The sequence below is a fragment of the Ranitomeya variabilis genome, chromosome 5 (assembly GCF_051348905.1).
Source record: "Ranitomeya variabilis isolate aRanVar5 chromosome 5, aRanVar5.hap1, whole genome shotgun sequence".
Lineage (NCBI taxonomy): Eukaryota > Metazoa > Chordata > Amphibia > Anura > Dendrobatidae > Ranitomeya > Ranitomeya variabilis.
Genome location: NC_135236.1, coordinates 259,787,452 through 259,812,355, shown reverse-complemented (window position 1 = coordinate 259,812,355; position 24,904 = coordinate 259,787,452). Strand labels below are relative to the sequence as shown.

Sequence of the window (24,904 nt, the reverse complement as noted above, 5' to 3'; positions counted from 1 at the left end):
CGCAACAGTGGCCTAAAGTGGCCATTACCCCTCCACAGAGAGAGAGAATGTTAGTCTAAGAAGAGGTTTTCATAGGTACCCATTCAGATGGAGACGTTTATTCTCAGCGAGGAAAGGAAATCGTAGGACCTGGTATACGAGAGATGCCCTAAAGTGGCTACCAGGTACACATAAAATTGGCCATTTTTATGCGCTAAACGCTCTCATTTTTTCATATTTCTAGTGCAGTAATGCAGTTAAGTTTTCATGTTTCATGTTTGCATGTTTCAGCGCTGCAGTGTGCTGCCTTATTTACTTGACTGTATATGAGTTGGTTACTCTAGGTTCAGCACCTGTTCACACTTAGTCTATGTTTGGATGTGACGGTCAGTTTTTTGAGATGTGTGTGATCTAGTGATAGTGAGCTTAGACATAAATATTAATCTACTACTCTGACAACCCTTTCTCAATCCGCGTGTTTGCCCTTAGGAAACTAATAACACTTATACGCACTTCCAGTGCTAGTGCTGTTCCAGTAGTGTCTGCATTCGCTCTCCTGGAGCTTGCGTCACATTGTTATGTCACGTGAGCCCTGTACCAAATCACTGCTGTCTTCACTCTCCCCACAAATCAATTGTCAAGTGAGCGGCCAGCCGCAGCTCTGACTTCCTCTTAATGTCTGATTCATCCAAGATGGGGAGACTGAAGCCAGCGCTGATTGGCTGCAGAGCGTGCGTGACACTACCATGTGACACAAGTGCCGACACTGCTGGAATGGTGCCGGCATCGAAGTGTGGTTATTTACTTGAGACGGGGTTGTCCGAGTTGTGGACAACTCCCTTTTTTTACTTTAAATATTTTTATTGGGATTCCACAACATTGATATGAAAGAAGAACATTCCATTCCGCTCAGTATTACCAATAAAAAAAGTTGATGGTTTTTAATATTAAGTTATCTCTAAAACATTAGAATGTAAGTATAATAAGCTCGATGAGGTATTAATATAAGCTCTTACATGAACCAAATAATTATGTATGCTAGAGGAATGTAACAAAGAAAGAAGATCGGAAAGAGAAAAACTGAAAGTGAAAATGGGGTGGGAGAAACAAAGGAAAAAAAAACACAACTTATTGAAACCAACACTTCAGAGGTGACCACATCTACCATGACATTCTATTTTAACTATTAATTTCTAGCAAACCTGTTTGCCAGGTCCCTCACTGAATAATATCCAACATGCCCATTGGTGATGAAAAGCTTCAAGCGATTGTTATCATGTGCAATCATGTTTTCCATTTTCATAATATTGCTAACCTCTTCTACCCATTCACCCAAAATGGGAGCTTTTGTGGATTTCCAGGGGTGTGGAATAATTAACTTAACAGCTGTTAAAAAGTGCCTAAGGATATATTTCTTTGCCTAAAAGATTAAATCTGGAGTAATGGAGAGTAGGCCTATTTGAGGAGAGGGTTTGTCTCTGCTACAAATGAGACTATTGTACAGTAGGAAAATATAATTCCATAGCCCACATTCCAATTGGCATTCCCACCATATATGTAATATAAAACCGGCTGCACCGCCATCACAAGTACTATGTAGAATAGTAGGCCAACGATACCATCTAAATAGCATCTTATAGTTTTTCTCCTTAGCATGACAAGTAATAAGTAATGTGTGGGAGAGTGTGAATGCTTTTTCCAATCCTCCTCTGAAATTTGACTTCCTAATTTTCTCCCAAGCCCCAGTAAAGGGTCATCACATTCTATTTATTATAAAATCAATTATGTTCCAATAGACAAAACCACCCAAAATGTGATTGAATTTAATGGTCTTCTATGAGGTCGTCCTGTAAAAGATTATGACTATTATGTTCAAATCTAGTCTTTTTTAAGGTATAGGCTTCTCAAAGACATTAAAGAACATATACCGTATATACTCGAGTATAACCTGACCCGAGTATAAGCCGAGGCACCTAATTTTGCCACGGAAAACTGGGTAAGCTTTTTGACTCGAGTATAAGCATATAAGTAAGTATAAGTATGTATTGTTCTCTCATCCCTATCCCGGTATGCATGGTTCCCCCCATCCTGTTGCTCCCCCTGTTATATGCATGGCTCCCCGTCCCATCCTTGTATGCATGGCTCCCTCTGTCCCATCCTTATATACATAGCTCCGCTCCCCTGGTCCCATCCTTGTATGCAAGGCTCAGCTCCCCTGGTCCCATCCTTGTATGCATGGCCCGACTCCCCCGATCCCATCCTTGTACCTTGTATGCTCAGCTCCCCCGGTGCCATGCTTGTATGCTCGGCTCTCCCGATCCCATCTTTGTAGCTCGGCTCCCCCGGTCCATCCTTGTATGCATGGCTCGGCTCCCCCGGTCCCATCCTTGTATGCGCGGCTCGCCCTGTCCCATCCTTCTATGCTTGGCTCCCCTGGTCCCATCCTTGTATGCATGGCTTGGCTGCCCCGGTCCCATCCTTGTACCTTGTATGCTCGGCTCCCCCGATCCCAAGCTTATATGCTCGGCTCCCCTGGTCCCATCCTTGTATGCATGGCTCGGCTCCCCTGGTCCCATCCTTGTATGCATGGCTCAGCTCCCCTGGTCCCATCCTTGTATGCACTGCTCCTCCTGTCCCATCCTTCTATGCTCGGCTCCCCTGGTCCCATCCTTGTATGCTCGGCACCTCCTGTCCCATCCTTGTATGCATGGCTCCCCCGTCATACTCACCCTCCTTGCTCCGTCGCTGAATGTCCCTGCATTTCCATTGTCCCAGCGTGGCAGTTCTTCCTGTGCTGAGCGGTCACGTGGTACCGCTCATTAAGGTCATGAAGATGCGCTCCACGCCTATGGGGGTGGAGTCGCGTCCATATTCATGACCTTAATAAGCGGTACCATGTGACTGCTGAGCACAGGAACAGGAAAGAGCTGCTGATGCTGGGTCAGAGATGCAGGGACGAAGATTTCTGGACCATGACTCGTGTATATGCCGAGGGGGGCGTTTTCAGCACAAAAAAATGTGCTGAAAATCTCGGCTTATACATGAGTATATACGGTATATAATGTGTATATATTATACAATATTCAATTAGCCCTCATTTTCTCGCTTCAAATTAAAGCACTTATCTTACATTTCCTTCAGAGCCCACCATTGATGTATTTCAACCATCAAACAGAGAAGACTTCGGACTGGGGATTCAGTTAAAGAAGTAAGTATGAAGTTGGGATGGGAAGTCACTAGAGAGAGGCATTAATAATATGGGTTCTATTTACATTTCTTTCTTTCACCCTAATTCATTTTTTTCTATTTCCATGTTTTAGAACATTAATGTTTGTTTTTTGCTAAATGTTACTTTCCAGTCTGTTGTCTAACTGAATCTTCAATTCATCTGACTTAATTATTTTAATTTTGTGCAATCCCTTCTTTCTTTGTTTCCAGAATCTTGTCTCTCTTCTCCTCTCATCAATGGCGGTATCTCAGTAATGAAGTTTTACGCTCACAGCAAGAAAGAAGGTTACGATGGCTTCGAGTCAGTGGCAGTATTAAGAGATTTCGGGCTGGACTTAGTATCTTCTCTCCAGTACCAAAGTAAGTATTGTATATTTCATTCCAACAAGCATTATTTTATAGTACAAAATATTTCATATGCCATTAGACCAAGCCAGATATAAAAAATGGGCATAAAGTAAGCCCCTAGGTAATAAGGCGCTAATATGACATAGAGTGACTGGGGGATACTAGAGCAAATTACTCAAAGGATAATAAAAATCCTCAATTTGACAGCAATTCCTTAACAACAGTCTATTTGTTTGTAATTTCTGGTTTGAAATTTCCTAAATTGCCCAAATTTATTTTGGCCACATGGATGATTATTCAATACCATGCTTCATTGTTCAGGAATTATTCATCTAGTCAATGAATTTTCTGTAGCATTCACGCACCATATTGCCTGGTACTTTTTCTCTTATTTGGTGACCAATCTGCCAGTTGTTTAACAGCTTTATTTTCTCAGGTTGCCTATACCTGACTCTCAGTGCAAATATTGCAGGTCTCCCAGTTACCCTGGGGTCCAGGATTCTGCAGTGCGGAGTAGTTTGACTGGATCAGATCTTAGAAGTGGTCTTACAGGGAATGATCTTCGTGTTCCCCGTCTCATGAATAGATCAGTCTCCTGTACTCTACGAAACCCTAAATCTGAACTGTATGGGAGCCACACAACCACAACACAGGTGAGACTTTGAAATAGCCTTGATATAAATATCTACCTGGATATTGTAAAATGTAATTAACCAGTGTTTAATTTAATCAAATATGACGGCAAGATAATGCATATGTATACCAGAAATAGCCAACAAGCCTGTTACAGATCAGCCTAAAGATCTTTACAAGTGAAAAAATGCCAGAAAAATAAATATTTTTTACGTTCCTAAATATTGCAGAAAAAAACAGTAAAACCTAGCTTTATTTAGTATCCCACTAAAAATATGTATGTACATATACAAAACAGTCTGGCCTCTATTTACTATTTAAAACACTCTACCAACCTCAATTTATCAAAACAGAATTCTTGGCCAAGCATTCCTGTTAGAAAAAGTGCAATGTGTTGGTGCATATTCGCACTGCGGCCATTACCATAAAATCATAGAATGTTAGAGTTGCAAGGTACCTCCGGGGTCATCGTGTCCAACCCCCTGCTCAATGTCTGTCCAGCCTCTGTTTGAAGACATCCATTGAAGGAGAACTCGCCACCTCTGGTGGTCGCCTGTTCCACTCATTGATCACTCTCACTGTCAAAAAGTTTTTTCTAATATCAAATCTGTATCTAGTCCCTGAGAATAATGATGATCCATCTACATTGACATCCCTTCAGATATTTGTATATAGCAATTAAATCTCCTCTTTGCCTTTTTTTGCAAGCTAAACTTTCCCAGATCCTTTAACCGTTCCTCGTAGGACATACTTTGCATTCCGCTTGCCATCGTGCTAGCTCTTTTCTGACGTTGCTCTAGTTCCAGACAAAACATAGAATGCCAGACAAAACATAGAATAAAAACAATTAATGGATATCCTGCAGTAAGTAAAGAAGTAGTAGTAATATACTGTATATATATATATATATATATATATATATATATATTTTTTTTTTTTTTTTTTTTTTTTTTTCATATTGTAGATTTTAAAAATTACAAAAAGGAAAATGAGCCTATTGTAGTGCAGCGGTCTCCACGTTGTGCAGTGATGAGGCAGTGACCCAGCAAAGTTCAAAACTAAATGTCTCTTTAATGTTCAACTCACAAAAATACACAGCACACGATATCCTCCGGATCGCAGCCAGGAAACATATCGTCCAGATTGCAGCCAATAAACACGCTACTCCACCTCCGAGACCAGTTGCCGTGGGGGCGAGTGCACCACCGTGTACGCTGTGGGTGCCAGGCCTTTTAGCTCCCTTGGCTGTTTGGCTCCTCTTGCCTGTGCTGCCTCACACAGGTGGAGCTCTGCAGAGCCTTTTGCTCTGCACTCCTGCAAAAAAACAGACTGACTCTGACACTGACCCTGACACACCCAAATCCTTTACTGCAGGGTTTTTAACAAGCAACCTGTGGCCTTTAGCCACATGGAAAACCAGGCCAGGAAAGAAACGGATTGCCCCACAACCATCCTGTAGTCTGTTTCAAGCATAAAAGCCCAGCAGGTTTTCTTAAATCTGCCCTGGACAAATAGCTTGTCCAAGACTAAGGGTACCGTCACACAGTCACACTTTGATCGCTACGACCATACGATCCGTGACGTTCCAGCGATATCCATACGATATCGCTGTGTCTGACACGCAGCAGCGATCAGGGATCCTGCTGAGAATCGTACGTCGTAGCAGATCGTATGGAACTTTCTTTCGTCGCTGGATCTCCCGCTGACATCGCTGGATCGTTGTGTGTGACAGCGATCCAGCGATGCGTTCGCTTGTAACCAGGGTAAACATCGGGTAACTAAGCGCAGGGCCGCGCTTAGTAACCCGATGTTTACCCTGGTTACCAGCGTAAAAGTAAAAAAAAAAACAAACAGTACATACTTACATTCCGGTGTCTGTCCTCCGGCGTCTCAGCTTCTCTGCACTGTGAGCGGCGGCCAGCCAGAAAGCGAGCACAGCGGTGACGTCTGACGTCAGACGTCACCGCTGTGCTTTCCGGCCGCTGTGCTTACACAGTGCAGAGAAGCTGAGACGCCGGAGGACAGACAGCGGAATGTGAGTATGTACTGTTTGTTTTTTTTTTTACTTTTACGCTGGTAACCAGGGTAAACATCGGGTTACTAAGCGCGGCCCTGCGCTTAGTTACCCGATGTTTACCCTGGTTACCCGGGGACTTCAGCATCGCTCCAGCGCCGTGATTGCAACGTGTGACTGCAGTCTACGACGCTGGAGCGATACTCATACGATCGCTGCGACGTCACGGATCGTGCCGTCGTAGCGATCAAAGTGTGACTGTGTGACGGTACCCTAACACTTACTTTTATTCTGCATTGCAATCACAGCTATGCCTGTGACTGCAATGCACTCCCGTGGCCTCAATATGCCTCTGTGCGCCTCCTGGGGCGAATACACTGCGACCCTCACATGTGACACCGGTCACTGCCTCACACTATGGAAAAGTTTCGGCACTCTGCATGCTTAGTACCTAGTAGCACCTCCTTTTGAGAGTATCTCAGCTTCTGGAAACACTTTTTGTAGCCAGAAAAGAGTCTTTACATTTTTATTTGAGGGATTTTCATCTTCCTTAGAAAATTCTTCCAGTTCTGTGAGATTCCTGGGTTGTCTTGCATGCACTGCTATTTTAAGGTCTAGCCACAGATTTTCAATGATGTTCAGATCAGGGGACTGTGAGGGCCATTTTAAAACCTTCAGTTTGCACCTTTTGAGGTAGTCTATTGTGGATTCTATTTTTTCAACTTCAGATTTTCTTACAGATGGTGTCATGTTTGCATCAAGAATTTGTTGAAATTTCATTGAATCCATCCTTCCTACTACCTTTGAAATGTTCATGCCATTTGCTGCAACACAACCCCAAAGCATGATTGATCCACCCCCATGTTTAATGGTTGACGAGATGTTCTTTTCCTGAAATTCAGTGCCTTTTTTTCTCCACACAAACCTTTTGATCATTGTGGACAAAGAGTTCTATTTTAGTTCTATTTTAACCTCATCGGTCCATAGGACTTGTTTCCAAAATGCATCCGGCTTGTTTAGTTGTTCTTTTCCTTACTTCTGACACTGAATTTTGTAGCGAGGATGCAGGAACAGTTTTTTTCTGATGATTTTTCCACAAAAGCCATATTTGTGCAGGTATATTCGAATAGTAGAATAATGTACCGCAACTTCAGAGTCTGCTAAATTTTTCTGAAGGTCTTTTGCAGGCAAACGGGGGTTGTGATTTGCCTCTGTAGCAATCCTATAAGCAGTGCTCACTGACATTTTGCTTGGTTTTCCAGATCTTATCTTGATCTCCATGGTTTCTGTTAACTGACAACATCTGAAACGTTGGTCAAAGTTATCTGAGCACAAAAATCTCCAAACTTTTGCATCTTCCCATTTTCCTTTTTGCCATTTCTAAAATGTAAAAGATGAAAATATACTGTATATTCAAACTTTATCCATGGCACTGTAATAGTGGAACCTCTTGGTGGGTGTGATGCTGAGTCACTTCTCACGGACAATCCATGAGTTAGGTAGTCAAAGAGTCCGAGGTGAAGAGCCAGGAGGGTATGTCATAAACAGAGGGAAGAAACAAAGGCATAGTCAGGTAATGGTCCGAGGTCAGACTACCAGGATAGTGGATCAGAGTAAAGGGGCTAGGCAAAACGGATGGTTAGAACAAGGTCCAAAGTCAGGCAGCAAAACAATCCACAAGCAAAGCACAAGGCATAGAAACAAACCACACAGAGCTGAAACTACATCTTTCAGAGATGTGGGACAGACTGCCCAGCTAAGTAGCTGGGCAATCACATGAGACAGGGAACACTGTTGTGAGTTTGGATTCTGGGCTCCCCCGGTGGCCGCTTGTGGAATTGGACTTGTCATCCTCTTTCCTGTTTCACCTGATTCCATCAGTAGTGGGTGTCGCTATTTAAGCTCATTTCTCTGGTGGTTTCTTGCCGGTCAACAATGTTATCTGATGCCTCTCAGTGCTTGTTCCTGCTTCTAGACAACTACTAGATAAGTTGGACTTTTGTCCATGTTTTGTTTTGCCTATTTGTTCCAGTTCACAGCTGAAGTTTTGTTACTGTGTCTGGAAAGCTCTCGTTGATCAGGGATTGCTACTCTGGCGTTATGAGTTAATGCCAGAGTTTAAGGTAATCTCTGGATGGTGTTTTGTTAGTGTTTTTCTGCTGACCATGAAAGTATACTATCTGTCTTCTGCTATCTAGTAAGCGGACCTCAAATTTGCTAAGACTATTTTCCTGCTGCGTTTGTTGTTTCATCTGAACTCACCGTCATTATATGTGGGGGGCTACTGTCTTCTTTGGAATATTTCTCTGGAGGTGAGCCAGGTCTTATATTTCCCTCTGCTAGCTATTTAGGTCTTAGGCCAGAGCTGGGCATCTAGCGATAAATAGGAAATGCTACCTGGCTATTTCTAGTTGCGCGGCAGGCTTAGTTCATGGTCAGTATAGTTCCATCTTCCGAGAGCTTGTCCCTCTATAGGCTTGCTATGATCTCTGCCTGCAGAGATCATGACAGTTTGACCGGCCAATAAAGTGTTAAAGACCCAGGTTGAGAAAGGAGAGTTATAAGAAGTCTGCTGGAATTTTTTTTTTTTTTTTTTTTTTCCTTCAGTCTGCCTTGCTGCAGTCTTTTTTCTCTCTCTCCTCCTAATCTCTGTATGCTCTGTGTGCACCTGACAATAATGGATCTCCAGAGTGTAACTGCGGGTTTGAATAATCTCATCACGAAAGTACAAAATCTACAAGATTTTGTGGTACATGCTCCGGTATCTGAGCCGAGAATTCCTTTGCCGGAGTTCTTCACAGGGAATAGAGCTAGCTTCCAGAATTTCCGAAATAATTGTAAGCTTTATTTGTCCCTGAAGTCTCGTTCAGCTGGAGACCCTGCTCAGCAGGTTAGGATTGTGATTTCCTTGCTCAGGGGTGACCCTCAAGATTGGGCCTTCTCATTGCCAGCAGGGGATCCTGCGTTACGCGATGTGGATGCGTTTTTTCTGGCCTTGGGCTTGCTTTATGAGGAACCTCATTTGGAACTTCAGGCAGAAAAAACTTTGATGGCACTATCTCAGGGGCAAGACGAAGCTGAAGTTTTCTGCCAAAAATTCCGTAAATGGTCTGTGCTTACTCAGTGGAATGAGTGCGCCTTGGCGGCAACTTTCAGAGAAGGTCTCTCTGATGCCGTTAAGGATGTTATGGTGGGGTTCCCTTTGCCTGCAGGTCTGAATGAGTCCATGACAATGGCTATTCAGATTGATAGGCGTCTGCGGGAGCGCAAACCGGTGCACCATCTGGCGGTGTCTATGGAAAAGACGCCAGAAAGTATGCAGTGTGATAGAATTCTGTCCAGGAGCGAGCGACAGAATTTTAGACGGAAGAATGGATTGTGTTTCTATTGTGGGGATTCTACTCATGTTATATCGGCATGCTCTAGGCGTACAAAGAAGCTTGATAAGTCTGTTTCCATTGGCACCATTCAGTCTAAGTTTATTTTGTCTGTAACCCTGATTTGCTCTTTGTCATCCATTGCCACGGACGCCTATGTTGACTCTGGCGCCGCTCTGAGTCTTATGGATTGGTCCTTTGCCAATCGTTGTGGTTTTGATTTAGAGCCTTTGGAGACTCTTATTCCTCTGAAGGGGATTGACTCCACCCCATTGGCTAATAATAAACCACAATACTGGACACAAGTAACCATGCGTATCAATCCGGATCACCAGGAGATTATTCGTTTCCTGGTGCTGTATAATTTACATGACGATTTGGTACTGGGATTGCCATGGTTGCAGTCTCACAACCCAGTCTTGGACTGGAGAGCTATGTCTGTGTTGAGCTGGGGATGTAAGGGTATTCATGGGGACGTACCTTTGGTTTCTATTTCGTCGTCCATTCCCTCTGAAGTCCCTGAGTTCCTCTCTGATTATCAAGACGTCTTTGACGAACCCAAGCTTGGGTCGTTACCTCCGCACCGTGAGTGCGATTGTGCCATAGATTTGATACCGGGTTGTAAATATCCAAAGGGTCGTTTGTTTAATTTGTCTGTGCCGGAACATGCTGCTATGCGGGAATATATAAAGGAGTCTTTGGAAAAGGGACATATTCGTCCATCTTCTTCTCCCTTGGGAGCTGGGTTTTTCTTTGTCTCAAAAAAAGACGGCTCTTTGAGACCATGTATTGATTATCGGCTTCTGAATAAGATCACTGTTAAGTATCAATACCCATTGCCATTGCTTACTGATTTGTTTGCTCGTATAGAGGGTGCTAAGTGGTTCTCTAAAATTGATCTTCGTGGGGCGTATAATTTGGTGCGGATCAGGCAGGGGGATGAGTGGAAGACCGCATTTAATACGCCCGAGGGCCACTTTGAGTATTTGGTCATGCCTTTTGGTCTTTCTAATGCCCCTTCAGTTTTCCAGTCTTTTATGCATGATATTTTCCGCGATTTTCTGGATAAATTTATGATAATATATCTGGATGATATTCTGATTTTTTCTGATGACTGGGACTCTCATGTCCAGCAGGTCAGGAGAGTTTTTCAGGTTCTGCGGTCTAATTCTTTATGTGTGAAGGGGTCTAAGTGCGTTTTTGGGGTCCAGAAAATTTCCTTTTTGGGGTATATTTTTTCTCCCTCTTCCATTGAGATGGATCCCGTCAAGGTGCAAGCTATTTGTGACTGGACTCAGCCCTCCTCTCTTAAGGGTCTTCAGAGATTTTTGGGCTTTGCCAACTTTTACCGCCGATTTATTGCTGGTTTTTCGGATGTCGTTAAACCACTGACTGATTTGACCAGACAAGGCGCTGATGTTGCTAATTGGTCCCCTCATGCTGTAGAGGCCTTTCAGGAGCTTAAGCGCCGTTTTGCCTCTGCCCCTGTGTTGCGTCAGCCTGATGTGAATCTGCCTTTTCAGGTTGAGGTTGACGCTTCGGAGATCGGAGCTGGGGCAGTGTTGTCGCAGAAAGGTTCCGACTGCTCCGTCATTAGGCCTTGTGCCTTCTTTTCTCGCAAATTTTCGCCCGCAGAGCGGAATTATGATGTTGGGAATCGGGAGCTTTTGGCCATGAAGTGGGCGTTTGAGGAGTGGCGCCATTGGCTCGAGGGGGCTAGGCATCAGGTGGTGGTATTGACTGACCACAAAAATTTGATTTATCTTGAGACTGCCAGACGCCTGAATCCTAGACAGGCGCGCTGGTCTTTATTTTTTTCTCGCTTTAATTTTGTGGTGTCATACCTACCGGGTTCTAAGAATGTTAAGGCAGATGCCCTTTCTAGGAGTTTTGACCCGGACTCTCCTGGTAATTCTGAACCCACAGGTATCCTTAGGGAGGGAGTAATTTTGTCGGCCGTTTCTCCTGATCTGCGGCGGTCCTTGCAAGAGTTTCAGGCGGATAGACCGGATCGTTGTCCGCCTGATAGACTGTTTGTTCCGGATGATTGGACCAGCAGAGTCATCTCTGAGGTACATTCTTCTGCATTGGCAGGTCATCCCGGAATTTTTGGTACCAGGGATTTGGTGGCAAGATCCTTCTGGTGGCCTTCTCTGTCACGAGATGTGCGAGTCTTTGTGCAGTCATGTGACGTTTGTGCTCGGGCCAAGTCTTGTAGTTCTCGGGCTAGCGGACTGCTGTTGCCCTTGCCTATTCCTAAGAGGCCTTGGACACACATCTCGATGGATTTTATTTCAGATCTGCCTGTTTCCCAGAAGATGTCTGTCATCTGGGTGGTCTGTGACCGTTTCTCTAAAATGGTCCATTTGGTTCCTCTGCCCAAGTTGCCTTCTTCTTCTGAGTTGGTTCCTCTGTTTTTTCAGAATGTTGTCCGATTGCACGGTATTCCTGAGAATATTGTTTCTGACAGAGGTACCCAATTTGTGTCTAGATTTTGGCGGGCATTCTGTGCTAGGATGGGCATAGATTTGTCTTTTTCATCTGCTTTTCACCCTCAGACTAATGGCCAGACCGAGCGGACTAATCAGACCCTTGAGACATATCTGAGGTGTTTTGTCTCTGCTGACCAGGATGATTGGGTTGCTTTTTTGCCATTGGCAGAGTTCGCCCTCAATAATCGGGCCAGTTCTTCCACCTTGGTGTCCCCGTTTTTCTGTAATTCGGGGTTTCACCCTCGATTTTCCTCCGGTCAGGTGGAATCCTCGGATTGTCCTGGAGTGGATGCGGTGGTGGAGAGATTGCATCACATCTGGGGGCAGGTTATGGACAATTTGAAGTTGTCCCAGGAGAAGACTCAGCGTTTTGCCAACCGTCATCGTCGTGTTGGTTCTCGGCTTTGTGTTGGAGATTTAGTGTGGTTGTCTTCTCGTTTTGTCCCTATGAGGGTCTCTTCTCCTAAGTTTAAACCTCGGTTCATCGGCCCTTATAGAATATTGGAGATTCTTAATCCTGTTTCTTTCCGTTTGGACCTCCCTGCGTCCTTTTCCATTCATAACGTTTTTCATCGGTCGTTATTGCGCAGGTATGAGGTACCTGTTGTACCTTCAGTTGAGCCTCCTGCTCCGGTGTTGGTTGAGGGTGAGTTGGAGTACGTTGTGGAGAAAATTTTGGACTCTCGTGTTTCCAGACGGAAACTCCAGTATCTGGTCAACTGGAAGGGTTACGGCCAGGAGGATAATTCTTGGGTCAATGCATCTGATGTTCATGCTTCTGATCTTGTTCGTGCCTTCCATAGGGCTCATCCTGGTCGCCCTGGTGGATCTGGTGAGGGTTCGGTGCCCCCTCCTTGAGGGGGGGGTACTGTTGTGAGTTTGGATTCTGGGCTCCCCCGGTGGCCGCTTGTGGAATTGGACTTGTCATCCTCTTTCCTGTTTCACCTGATTCCATCAGTAGTGGGTGTCGCTATTTAAGCTCATTTCTCTGGTGGTTTCTTGCCGGTCAACAATGTTATCTGATGCCTCTCAGTGCTTGTTCCTGCTTCTAGACAACTACTAGATAAGTTGGACTTTTGTCCATGTTTTGTTTTGCCTATTTGTTCCAGTTCACAGCTGAAGTTTTGTTACTGTGTCTGGAAAGCTCTCGTTGATCAGGGATTGCTACTCTGGCGTTATGAGTTAATGCCAGAGTTTAAGGTAATCTCTGGATGGTGTTTTGTTAGTGTTTTTCTGCTGACCATGAAAGTATACTATCTGTCTTCTGCTATCTAGTAAGCGGACCTCAAATTTGCTAAGACTATTTTCCTGCTGCGTTTGTTGTTTCATCTGAACTCACCGTCATTATATGTGGGGGGCTACTGTCTTCTTTGGAATATTTCTCTGGAGGTGAGCCAGGTCTTATATTTCCCTCTGCTAGCTATTTAGGTCTTAGGCCAGAGCTGGGCATCTAGCGATAAATAGGAAATGCTACCTGGCTATTTCTAGTTGCGCGGCAGGCTTAGTTCATGGTCAGTATAGTTCCATCTTCCGAGAGCTTGTCCCTCTATAGGCTTGCTATGATCTCTGCCTGCAGAGATCATGACAGAACACTTAAAGACAGCCCAGCACTTCCCAATCTCAGATTGGACGGCCGAGCTATCAATCAAAACACTGACATCCCAGCACGCCCCTGCAGCAGATTGGACTACTGAGCTGTCAATCAAAGGACTGACAGCTTCACGCCCCTGCACCAGATTGGACGGCTGAGCTATCAGTAACTGCATTCAAGACATACTGAGGGGTAAAATAGTGACAGTGGGGGGTTGAGATTTACCCATTAATAATATTGTTTAATATTAATCTAATTACTCTCTGCAGGTCAGTGGGCATTGCAAGACAGTTCCCACTCTGGAATATGGATTTCTAGTGCAGGTGAGTTGTCAGCTAATATTCCAAATTTTCTATATTATTTAAAATGTTAAGTTTGCTGCACTCTCCACCCCCTTCTATTCATGACATCCACACTTTCAGTAATAGGTAATATTTATTCTCATTTTCTTTCCATAATTTTCAATGTGAATGCGTCTTAAAGTTTTTTCCCTTCCATAGATAATGAAGTATGCAGAACAGAGGCTACCCACTCTGAATGAGTATTGTGTAGTGTGTGATGAGCAGCATGTCTTCCAGAATGCATCTATGCTCAAGGTGGGTCAATTATGGTGTGAAAAATGTTGTAAACAACTATATTACAGGCATTGCCTTTTTGTTTTCTCTATTAATTTCCTTCTATATTCACCATTTCATATCTCGCAGCCAGCAGTGTGTACAAGGGAGCTCTGCGTCTTCTCTTTTTACACTCTGGGAGTGATGTCTGGGGCTGCTGAAGAAGTGGCTACAGGAGCTGAGGTAAATTAAATAATAATGCACATTAGGACTGCTTCTTGGTTACTTACAAGGATAAAAAAGTGCAGTGAAAACCAAAGGCCTGTACATTCCAGTTGTGATTTTAAAGGGAATGTGCAATCAGAAATTATCTATTGTCTAAATCAGGATTTTATGCAACATTTTTTTTTGTCATTTTTATATCTTATTTTAAGTTTTTCAAATAGCGAACCTTACTAAAAAAGTAATGTAGCAATTTTCACACTAATAATAATAGACTCACACTTCCTGTACTTTTATCACTCTCATTATCATCATAGTCAAGTTTACAATGAAAGGTAACACCACTATATAAAGTGGCATGTAAACGTTTGGGAACCCCTCGTCAAAATTACTTTTATTGTGAACAGTTAAGCAAGCTGAAGATTAAATAATCTCTAAAAGGCATAAAGTTAAAGATGACACATTTCCTTTGTATTTTAGGTAAAAAATATATATTGTTTTTATCTTTTACATTTTAAAAATTACAAAAAGGAAAATGGGCTGATGCATGGTTAGTACCCTTTAGCACTCTCTTTTGAAAGTATCACAGTTTGTAAACTTTTTTTTTTAGCCAGCCAACAGTCTTTAAATTCTTATTTGAGGGATTTTCATCCATTCTTCCGTGCAAAAATTCTTCCAGTTCTTTGAGATTACTGGGTCGTCTTGCATGCACTGCTATTTTGAGGTCTAGCCACAGATTTTCAATGATGTTCATGCAGCGCCCCAGAGTCCTGGTCGTTGCAGTACTGTGGCTCCGCCACTATGGGGAGCTATGGTGCGTCTGATGGCACTGAAGGAGTTCATCTGATCAGGTATCACAGACACCAATACATTTCACAGCCGGGCCTCCGGGGGGAGCTAAGGGTTCTATTCACTAGGCCACTCCCCACCATAGTGGGTAAACTGGGGGTCAGGCAGGAAGATAGATCAGAAAGCTGACTGGGTTGGAACCAGGCAACACCTTGTGGCAGAGGGTGTTGTGGGGGAAGATACAGTAGGGTCTCTGTCAGGGGTGGGATCCTGACAGAGGCTTGGCAACTTGAACGAACGTAACGGGACCGTGCCTGCTCAGGATAGCGGCGGTGCCCAAGGAAGGACCAGAAGCGAGATAGATTGTGCTGAGTGAGAAACGAGATCAAGCAATAGGAGAATACCAGTAGGGGTCGTGCTGTAAGACCGAAGCAACACCCTACTGAGGCGCACTACCGGTGGCCGGAACGCCGAGGGAGTATTACAACATCCAGCTTCAAGCGATACTCTAAACAGCGGCAGGACAGTCAGTCTAAGGCGGGCTGTCTAACTTTAATCACCTATGCAGTCTTGGGGGGCAACTTGTGGAGAGGGGCGACTCTAGGGTCCCGGAAGAGCTCCGAGCCTACCCGTCAAACGGGTGCCGTCCCAACCAGAACATCAGGGAGGGACGGAGGATTAGCAGAACATCATCTAATCGAGTTGTGAGGGAACTTAAGAAACAGACACAACAGTTGTGGGGACTTTCCGTAAGCACAGCAGGGAAGGACCGCAACACATAGCGCTAGAAGGAAGGCACAGATTTCCACCTGCTAAGAGAACTCTGGAGGTGTCATTGGACCGGCCGGACTTGCGCAGCCTGGTTATCCAGATTCTGGACTGAGGACCCAGAGATCTTCAGTAAAGAGGTAAAGAGACTGCAACCTGGTGTCCTCGTTATTTACTGCACCGCACCACTACCACTTCACCACCATCATCCGTCATACTTATCTATCCACATCATTTACTGTGCGCCCCTCGGCAGGGTCACGGACCGGGGCCTAGCCACCGTGACAACCCCAGAGCAGAGACTCAGAGGCCCGGTACCGGGTACCCCTCGGCCCTGCGGCAGTGGGGGCGCTACAACTTGGCGTCACGAACAGGATCTACTTAAGCCTGAAGAATCAGGTCATGTGTGCCTTGGAACTGTGATTTGTTGTGCTTAGACTGTACTTTATTGCAAAGACTGTGCTGCGCTATTTGCCGCCAATAGTTCCCGCCAAAAAAGTCGCCGCCATTGCAGCGTCACAGGGAGCGCAGAGGAAGAAGAAGGGCGTGCCATGGGAGGAGACTACCAAAGCGGCGCCAGAAGTAGCGACCGCCCCCTCCAACTCCTGCTGCTAGAGGACGACCTGCCCAGCAGCAGAGGAGAACCGCCCCCTGATTTGCAACGGCGGGAACGAGGTGAAGGAGGAGCCCGACCTCGGGGAAATGGCGGAGCCAGGTGCATGCGTTGCCGCCGAATGCTAGACAGCGACGATGAGCAGCAAGTGCCCGAGCAACGGCAAGGTGATCCCGGCTTGCCCTCACCCTCAGAGGCGGACTCGCGTCCACCGCCGGTGAAGGACCTGAACTCCCTGGAGCCGCCAGTGGAGGAGCCGAGCCTACCTATCCCAGCCACGGAACCATGGAGGGCGGAGCTACATCAAGAGGTGACTCCGGAGGAGCCGCGGTCCGGGCTGCAGCCGATTCCAGTGTCCTTGTCAATGGAACAGATCGACATCGGTGGAATCACATCAGGCGCAGGTATGGACGGCACCCCTACTCCCCCGGCCGATTCTGCTCTCCCGACCGATCCGGCTCCCCTGACCGATCCCGCTCCTGTGACCGCTCCTCTCCCCAGCAATAATCGTTCCTTCTTGGTGGAGCGGGTGATCCTCACCTCTAACGCGATGGGGAAGCTAGTGCCTCCGCTACCAACCAAGATGGGAGAACCCATAGATGTGGGCCCAGACGGAGTGATCCTCCGGTGGGACACCCCCTGGACCGGGCCGGATGGAACCCGGGAGGATGGCCTCACCCTTGCGGTACTTACCTGGGAACAGTATAAGCAATGTCTAATACAACACTGGAAAGATCGAGACGAGACCGAACAACATGACACACAACGTAGGAAGTCTGCGCCCGGCAGGAAAGACATGGTAAAGCGGGGAACTGTGCTGGCCTACCACCCGAAGAGGGGATTGGGCTCCATACAGGAACCGGGGCTACCAACTGATGTCTTTGTTACTAGTTACAACGTGAAAAACCCCTGCTGCAGTCGGGATGGTGACCCATTACAAAGGGGGGATCAGGTGACCTACACCCGTCATCGGAATGCACAAGGATGGTGCGCCCGGAATGTTCGACGGTGTGAACCTGAGAGAGCGCCCCCTGTTGCCCCGATCATGACTGATCCCGATTTGCCAGATCTTGTTCCTATCACCACCGTACGCCTTGTAGCGGCTACTGAACTTGCAAGCAGGATCAACCTTCAAATCCAGACACCGGCTGATCTGATGGCGCCTGAGAGACCAACTACCAGCATGGGCGCTGCCTCAGCTAGGGGTGGGGAACCACCCTCGGCATCAAAAGAGTAAGATTTTAAAACTCTGCTTGACATGTATATAGTTACTGTTCGTCTGTGCTGCTAAAACCTGTCCAGGGTTAACTCTTAAAGGGATCCCTTTGTTGACCCGGGATCCCTATTGTTTTGTTTGTTTTTCTAAGTTTTTGCACAAGTTTCCAGAACTGCCGCAATCATGAACAGTGCATGATACAAACTCTTTGTAAATAGTTTGCACCTTATTAAAGGTGCTCCCTACTGGTTTTACTTCAAAAAGGACTCTTTGTGAAGATACCACACTGGAACCTTTGCTGAGTATGGACTGGTAGCTTGAGAACATATGCTACCTCATAGAGACTTGGTCCCCTCTTAAAGGGGATGTTCATTTGTTGCATTTAAATGGTGATATTGCTTTAAGACAGGTGGCAATAATGTTTTGACGAAAGAAAGTGATGATAATGTCTACATGAGAAAGTTATATGTATCCAACTAGTTAATTGTAAAGAAAATGTTTGATAATGTTGATAGACAACGAGGATAGAAGGTGAACCCTGAGTCCTCCTAGGAGCCATATAGAGATGGCTCAGTGCTCTTAAACTGAAAGTAATGTTATGCTCTATACTGTGTATAGTAGTTGAAAAGGCAGTAGGCCCGGGCTGAACGGGGCGGTCCTGTAACAGAAAGGAGAGGCAGAAGGTCTGGTGCCGTTAGGACAGGCGGTCCTGCAGATTTAAAGTAGGAGAATGAAAAAAGTTAAATTGCCTTATAATGTGATTATAAGAAGGTCTTTAGTGGATTCAGAGTGTACGTCCTTAAAGGCAATGTTAAATTATTGTTCGAGCATTTGTACTAAGTAGAATACCCGGTTGGGTAAGAAAAGTTATTTATAGCATGTTGCTATGATATCTAACCATGTTTGTAACGTTCAAGTGTCCTCACCTCCCATAAAGGGAAGCTCTGTTTAAGTATACTTATTGTTATTGCACTCAACAAAACTGTATGTCTTTTTGCTAACTTGTATTGTTGTTTTCTTCTCAGTCCCGGAGTACTGTGTTTAACCAGGGGGGAGTGCAGCGCCCCAGAGTCCTGGTCGTTGCAGTACTGTGGCTCCGCCACTATGGGGAGCTATGGTGCGTTTGATGGCACTGAAGGAGTTCATCTGATCAGGTATCACAGACACCAATACATTTCACAGCCGGGCCTCCGGGGGGAGCTAAGGGTTCTATTCACTAGGCCACTCCCCACCATAGTGGGTAAACTGGGGGTCAGGCAGGAAGTTAGATCAGAAAGCTGACTGGGTTGGAACCAGGCAACACCTTGTGGCAGAGGGTGTTGTGGGGGAAGATACAGTAGGGTCTCTGTCAGGGGTGGGATCCTGACAGAGGCTTGGCAACTTGAACGAACGTAACGGGACCGTGCCTGCTCAGGATAGCGGCGGTGCCCAAGGAAGGACCAGAAGCGAGATAGATTGTGCTGAGTGAGAAACGAGATCAAGCAATAGGAGAATACCAGTAGGGGTCGTGCTGTAAGACCGAAGCAACACCCTACTGAGGCGCACTACCGGTGGCCGGAACGCCGAGGGAGTATTACAACATCCAGCTTCAAGCGATACTCTAAACAGCGGCAGGACAGTCAGTCTAAGGCGGGCTGTCTAACTTTAATCACCTATGCAGTCTTGGGGGGCAACTTGTGGAGAGGGGCGACTCTAGGGTCCCGGAAGAGCTCCGAGCCTACCCGTCAAACGGGTGCCGTCCCAACCAGAACATCAGGGAGGGACGGAGGATTAGCAGAACATCATCTAATCGAGTTGTGAGGGAACTTAAGAAACAGACACAACAGTTGTGGGGACTTTCCGTAAGCACAGCAGGGAAGGACCGCAACACATAGCGCTAGAAGGAAGGCACAGATTTCCACCTGCTAAGAGAACTCTGGAGGTGTCATTGGACCGGCCGGACTTGCGCAGCCTGGTTATCCAGATTCTGGACTGAGGACCCAGAGATCTTCAGTAAAGAGGTAAAGAGACTGCAACCTGGTGTCCTCGTTATTTACTGCACCGCACCACTACCGCTTCACCACCATCATCCGTCATACTTATCTATCCACATCATTTACTGTGCGCCCCTCGGCAGGGTCACGGACCGGGGCCTAGCCACCGTGACAACCCCAGAGCAGAGACTCAGAGGCCCGGTACCGGGTACCCCTCGGCCCTGCGGCAGTGGGGGAGCTACATTCAGATCAGGGGACTGTGAGGGCCATTGTAAAACAGTTTGCGCCTTTTGAGGTAGTCTATTGTGGATTTTGTCATCTATTTAGGATTATTATCCATTTGTAGAAGCCACCCTCTTTTCAACTTCAGCTCTTTTTCAGATGGTGTTACCTTTGTATCAGGAATTTGTTGAAACTTAATTTAGTCCATTCTTCCCTATACCCTTGAAATGTTCTCCTGCAATTGGCTGCAACACAACCTCAAAGCATGATTGATCCACCACCATGCTTAATGGTTGGTGAGTTGTTCTGTTCCTGAATTTCTGGACTTGATTCCAAAATGCATCAGGCTTGTTTAGATGTTCTTTTACATACTTTTGACTTTCATGAAGGCAATATTTGTGCCGGTGTCTCTGATCAATAAAACAATGTACCACAACTCCAGAGTCCGCTAAATATTTCTGAAGGTCTTTTGCAGTCAAGCAGGAGTTCTGATTTGCGTCTCTAGTAATCCTACAAGCAGCTTTCACTGAAATTTTGCTTGGTTTTCCAGACCTTATCTTGACCTCTCCTATTAACTGCCATTTCTTAATTACATTTTGAACTGAGGAAAGGACAACTTGAAAACTCTGTGCTATCTTCTTATAGCATTCTCCTGCTTTGTGGGCCTCCACCTTTTCATTTTCAAAGTGCTAGGCAGCTGCTTAGAAGAACCCATGGCTGCTGTTTTTTGTCACAAGCTTAGAGGAGGCTGGGTTTTTATAAAGCTGGGATATTTGCATCACCTTGCCGTTCCTAACCATGACAGTGAACAAAACATTAGTCTAACAGGTTAATTAAGTTCTGAAACTTGGTCAAAATTATCTGCGCACACAAATCTCCAAGGGTGCTTAAACTTTTGAATCTGCCCATTTTCCTTTTTAAAATGTAAAATATGACAAATTGTATATTTGTGTTGCTTAAAACACAAAGGAAATCGGTCATCTTTAACTATAGGCCTTATAAAGATCATTTAATCTTCAACTTCAACATCCTCAGCTTAACTGTTCACAATAACAGTAATTTGGACCAGGGTTGCCCACACTTTTACATGCTACTGTATAGCATTCACCATTCACATTAGATAATGTCCCTTCCCTTTGCAGTGACCTGTACATGGCTCATTAAATCCTTCAATACAACACAATATGGTCCATGTGGCTGCTGCAAAGAACAGCCAGTATGAGTCTAAGTAAGAGGGATTTTTAAACATTCTGAAAAAAATTAAAGATAAATTTAACAAGACAATTTCCTTTAACAACTAAAAGTTGTGACCTGACATTATCCATTTCTGCTTATGTAATGATGATGATCATGTTTTCTGTAGGTTGTGGGTCTGCTGGTTGCAATGTGTCGAGCTGCACTTGAGTCACCAAGGAAGAGTATTATATTTGAGCCATACCCTTCAGTAGTGGATCCTAATGATCCCAAAACACTGGCCTTTAACCCCAAGGTAAAGAAATATTATATCATATCACCCCTAAGTTACAGGGCTCCTATGAGAATGTGCTTATAAACTATGTATTGCAAAATTTGAAATTAAAAAATGCATTATAAAAATTTACAATGGTCAAATTCACATCTGTAGCTAATGCTAAGGTGTAAACAGGAAACATTGATGTGTTTAACTTGTATAACCTACTGTATCTATTTCTACACTGAATATGTTAGCTGATGTGTTCATTCAGATTGTACCAAAAGTTTTGAGAATGACACACATTTTGGTTTTCAGAAAGCTTGCTGCTTCAGTTTTTATAGTGGTAATTTGCAATAACTCGTGATTGTTATGTAGAGTGATCAGATGATTTGCAAAAATTGCAAACTCATTTCTTGCCGCGAAATTTAACTTAATCACAGAAACCTCATTTCCACAGAATTTCTGCCCTTAGGCTGTGTGTCCACGTTCAGGATGGCCGGCGGTATTGCCGGAGCGGCGGAGCCGCTCGGCGCTAAGCCCCGTCCCCTTCTGGGACGCGATGATGCCGGATGTGTTAACTGTACACATCCGGGATCATCGCCCCCCTCCCATAGGGCCCTGTGTTATGCCTTGCGGGGACGCTGCGTCCCCGCAAGGTGTACGGACATGCTGCGATCTGAAAAGACGCGCAGCATGTCCGGAGTCGCAGGGCCGCAGCGTGCGGGTTTTAACGCATAGTGGACACGGGATTTCAACAAATCCCCTCCACTATGCTGGAACATCTGGACGCTGCGTGTTTGACGCTGCAGCTCTGCGCAGTGTCAAACAAGCAGCGTTTACTGACCGTGGACACACACCCTTACACAAAAGGACCTGTTTACATCATTTCAGTTTTCTTCTTGTTAATGAGAAAGCAATACAGCTGATATCACTCTCTCATGCTGACTGAATTAAAGGTCTATCTTGGGCTGCTGCTTGAAGTCATTATCTTTTTCTCTAAACCATGGTTACCTCCAAGGCAAGGACATTCGTGTGTAAAATTGCTCCTAAATCATTTATCAGATAATCAAGTACTTCAAAGATTGAAGTTAAACTGCTGTGAAGAATGCTTTAGAGAGCTCAAGAAAGTAAAGAAAGTGAAAGGCACAGAGTGCACCAGACCATAGGGCGATACCTTTATAAAAAATCTGAAATAGATCCAGGTAGATAGATCCTGGGCCCTGGGAGAACTATAGGTATAGTACAATGCCAAATATTTCACGTCATACATTACATGAGTGATATCTATTGTAAATTCTACAATAGCTCAGAAACTGGACAGTAGAGTCCTCCATACATTGCTCCATACAGAATAATGAGCTCCATATATTGCTCCTTACTGTATTATGGGCACCACATAGTCCTCTATACAGTATTATGGGCAACACATAGTCCTCCATACAGTATTATGGGCACCACATAGTGCTCCATACAGAATAATGAGCCCCATATATTGCTCCATACTGAATGATGAGCCACATATAATGCTCCATACAAAATAATGGACCCCATATAATGCTCCATTAAGTATTATGGGCACCACATTTTGCTCCATACAGTATGAACCCCTTATATTGTTTCATGCTGTATAATGGGCCCCATGTATTGCTCCATACTGTATAATGGACCCCATATAATGCTCCATGAAGAATAATGAGCCCCATATATTGCTCCATACATAATGGGTACCATATAATGTTCCATACAATATATGATGGCCTCCATATAATGCTCCAGTATAAGATGGGCCCCATATATTGCTCCATATATAATGGGCCCCATATAATGCTCCTTACATTATAGGATGGGCCACAAAGAGTATAGTGAGCCCCATATTTTGCTCCATACAGTATAATGAGTTCCATATAATGATGGGCTCTATATATTGCTCCATACAGAATGGACCCCATATATGATGCTCCAGTGTATGATGGGCCCATATATGAAGCTCCAGTGTATGATGGGCCCTTTATATGATGCTCCAGTGTATGATGGGTCCCATTTATGATGATCTAGTGTATAATGGGCTCCATATATAATATAATGCTCCATACAGTAGATGATGGGCTCCATACAGAATGGGCCCCATATATGATGCTCCAGTGTATGATGTGCCCATATATGATGCTCCAGTGTATAATGGGCCCCATATATAATGCTCTAGTGTATAATGGGCCCCACATATGATGCTCTAGTGTATAATGGGCCCCATATATAATGCCCCATATATGATGGATCCCATATATGATGCTCCAGTATATAATGGGTCCCACATATAATGCTCCATATATGATGGACCCATATATGATGCTCCAATGTATGATGGGCCCCATATGTAATGCTACAAACATAAAAAAAAAAAAATGAAATACCTTTCGTCGCTGGCCGCTGCTCTGCCCCAGACTCCTCAGCATCGCTGTCTTCCAGCTTGCCACACTGTGACTGCTCAGACGGTGGGTGCACAGATGCGACATCTTCGCACCCTCTGACCTGAACGTCATAGTTTGGAGACGGAAGGCAAGTGCCGGGGCCCGAGGCAGGCAGGGGGGCACACTCGCGGGCACCGGCATTGGCACAGACTCTGGGCCCCCATAGCGCGCCGGTGTCCCCAACAGTGAGTGGGCCCCCCGCCTGCTCAGTGCCCTTGCCAGTGTGCGCCGGGTGCTGATGCCGGCCCTGCTTGATCCAATAATATAAAAAAAGCTGCTTTTATTCCACACCGGTCTGGCGTCTTTCTCAAGTGTAAAAACCAACTATAACTGTTGGTTTTTACACTTGAGAAATACTCCAGTCTGGCGTGGAAACACTTGTATAAAAAATGCTTCTTTATATTATTGGATCAAGGATCTTCATGTTGTTTAGTGCAGCCCAAATCGTGAATTGTCTTTTTCTTTAGCAGAGAAAGAAGCAGATCTCTCTGATAAGTTACATTACAAAGATGCTTATTTTCATGTATACTATTGATTTATGAAATAAAAATTCAAATGACGGTTATACCTAACATATTGTCACATCCATGAACGACCTGTAAGAATAAAGTTATAAATCTTCCCAATAAATATTGTAGTGTTTCTAGTAATACAGTAAAAAAATGTTTTCCTTTAGAATTGTTCTACTAAGATTAAAGGAGTAGCTTCAATTTAGCAATCTTATCATCTACCAACAGGACAGGTGATACTTTTCTGCTCACCAGTGTCTCACAGGTGGGAGTCCCACTGATCCAAAGGAACGGGCTTTGGAAGTGTCCCATATGAATGGAGCGATGGCTACGCATGAGTACCGCCATTCCATTTATTGTATATGGGGCTGTGAATGATAGCTGACTATAACGTTTGACTATCTTTAGTATAATAACAAAGTATTTTCTTGGGATCAATGATGATTGCAGAGATG

At 44.9% G+C, this 24,904-nt stretch overlaps 1 protein-coding gene across 4 annotated transcripts in view; it reads left to right on the top strand.

Annotated features, from left to right (window-relative positions):
• Nucleotides 1-24,904, top strand: part of PARP6 (poly(ADP-ribose) polymerase family member 6) — a 116,305-nt gene that overhangs the window by 58,365 nt on the left and 33,036 nt on the right. For all 4 annotated transcript variants that reach the window (XM_077264154.1, XM_077264156.1, XM_077264155.1 and 1 more), the window contains exons 7-13: nucleotides 3,121-3,187; nucleotides 3,418-3,567; nucleotides 4,028-4,208; nucleotides 13,932-13,985; nucleotides 14,163-14,258; nucleotides 14,367-14,459; nucleotides 21,383-21,508. In XM_077264154.1, the coding sequence (XP_077120269.1) occupies nucleotides 3,121-3,187; nucleotides 3,418-3,567; nucleotides 4,028-4,208; nucleotides 13,932-13,985; nucleotides 14,163-14,258; nucleotides 14,367-14,459; nucleotides 21,383-21,508 (767 nt within the window). The remainder of the gene's footprint in view (nucleotides 1-3,120; nucleotides 3,188-3,417; nucleotides 3,568-4,027; nucleotides 4,209-13,931; nucleotides 13,986-14,162; nucleotides 14,259-14,366; nucleotides 14,460-21,382; nucleotides 21,509-24,904) is intronic.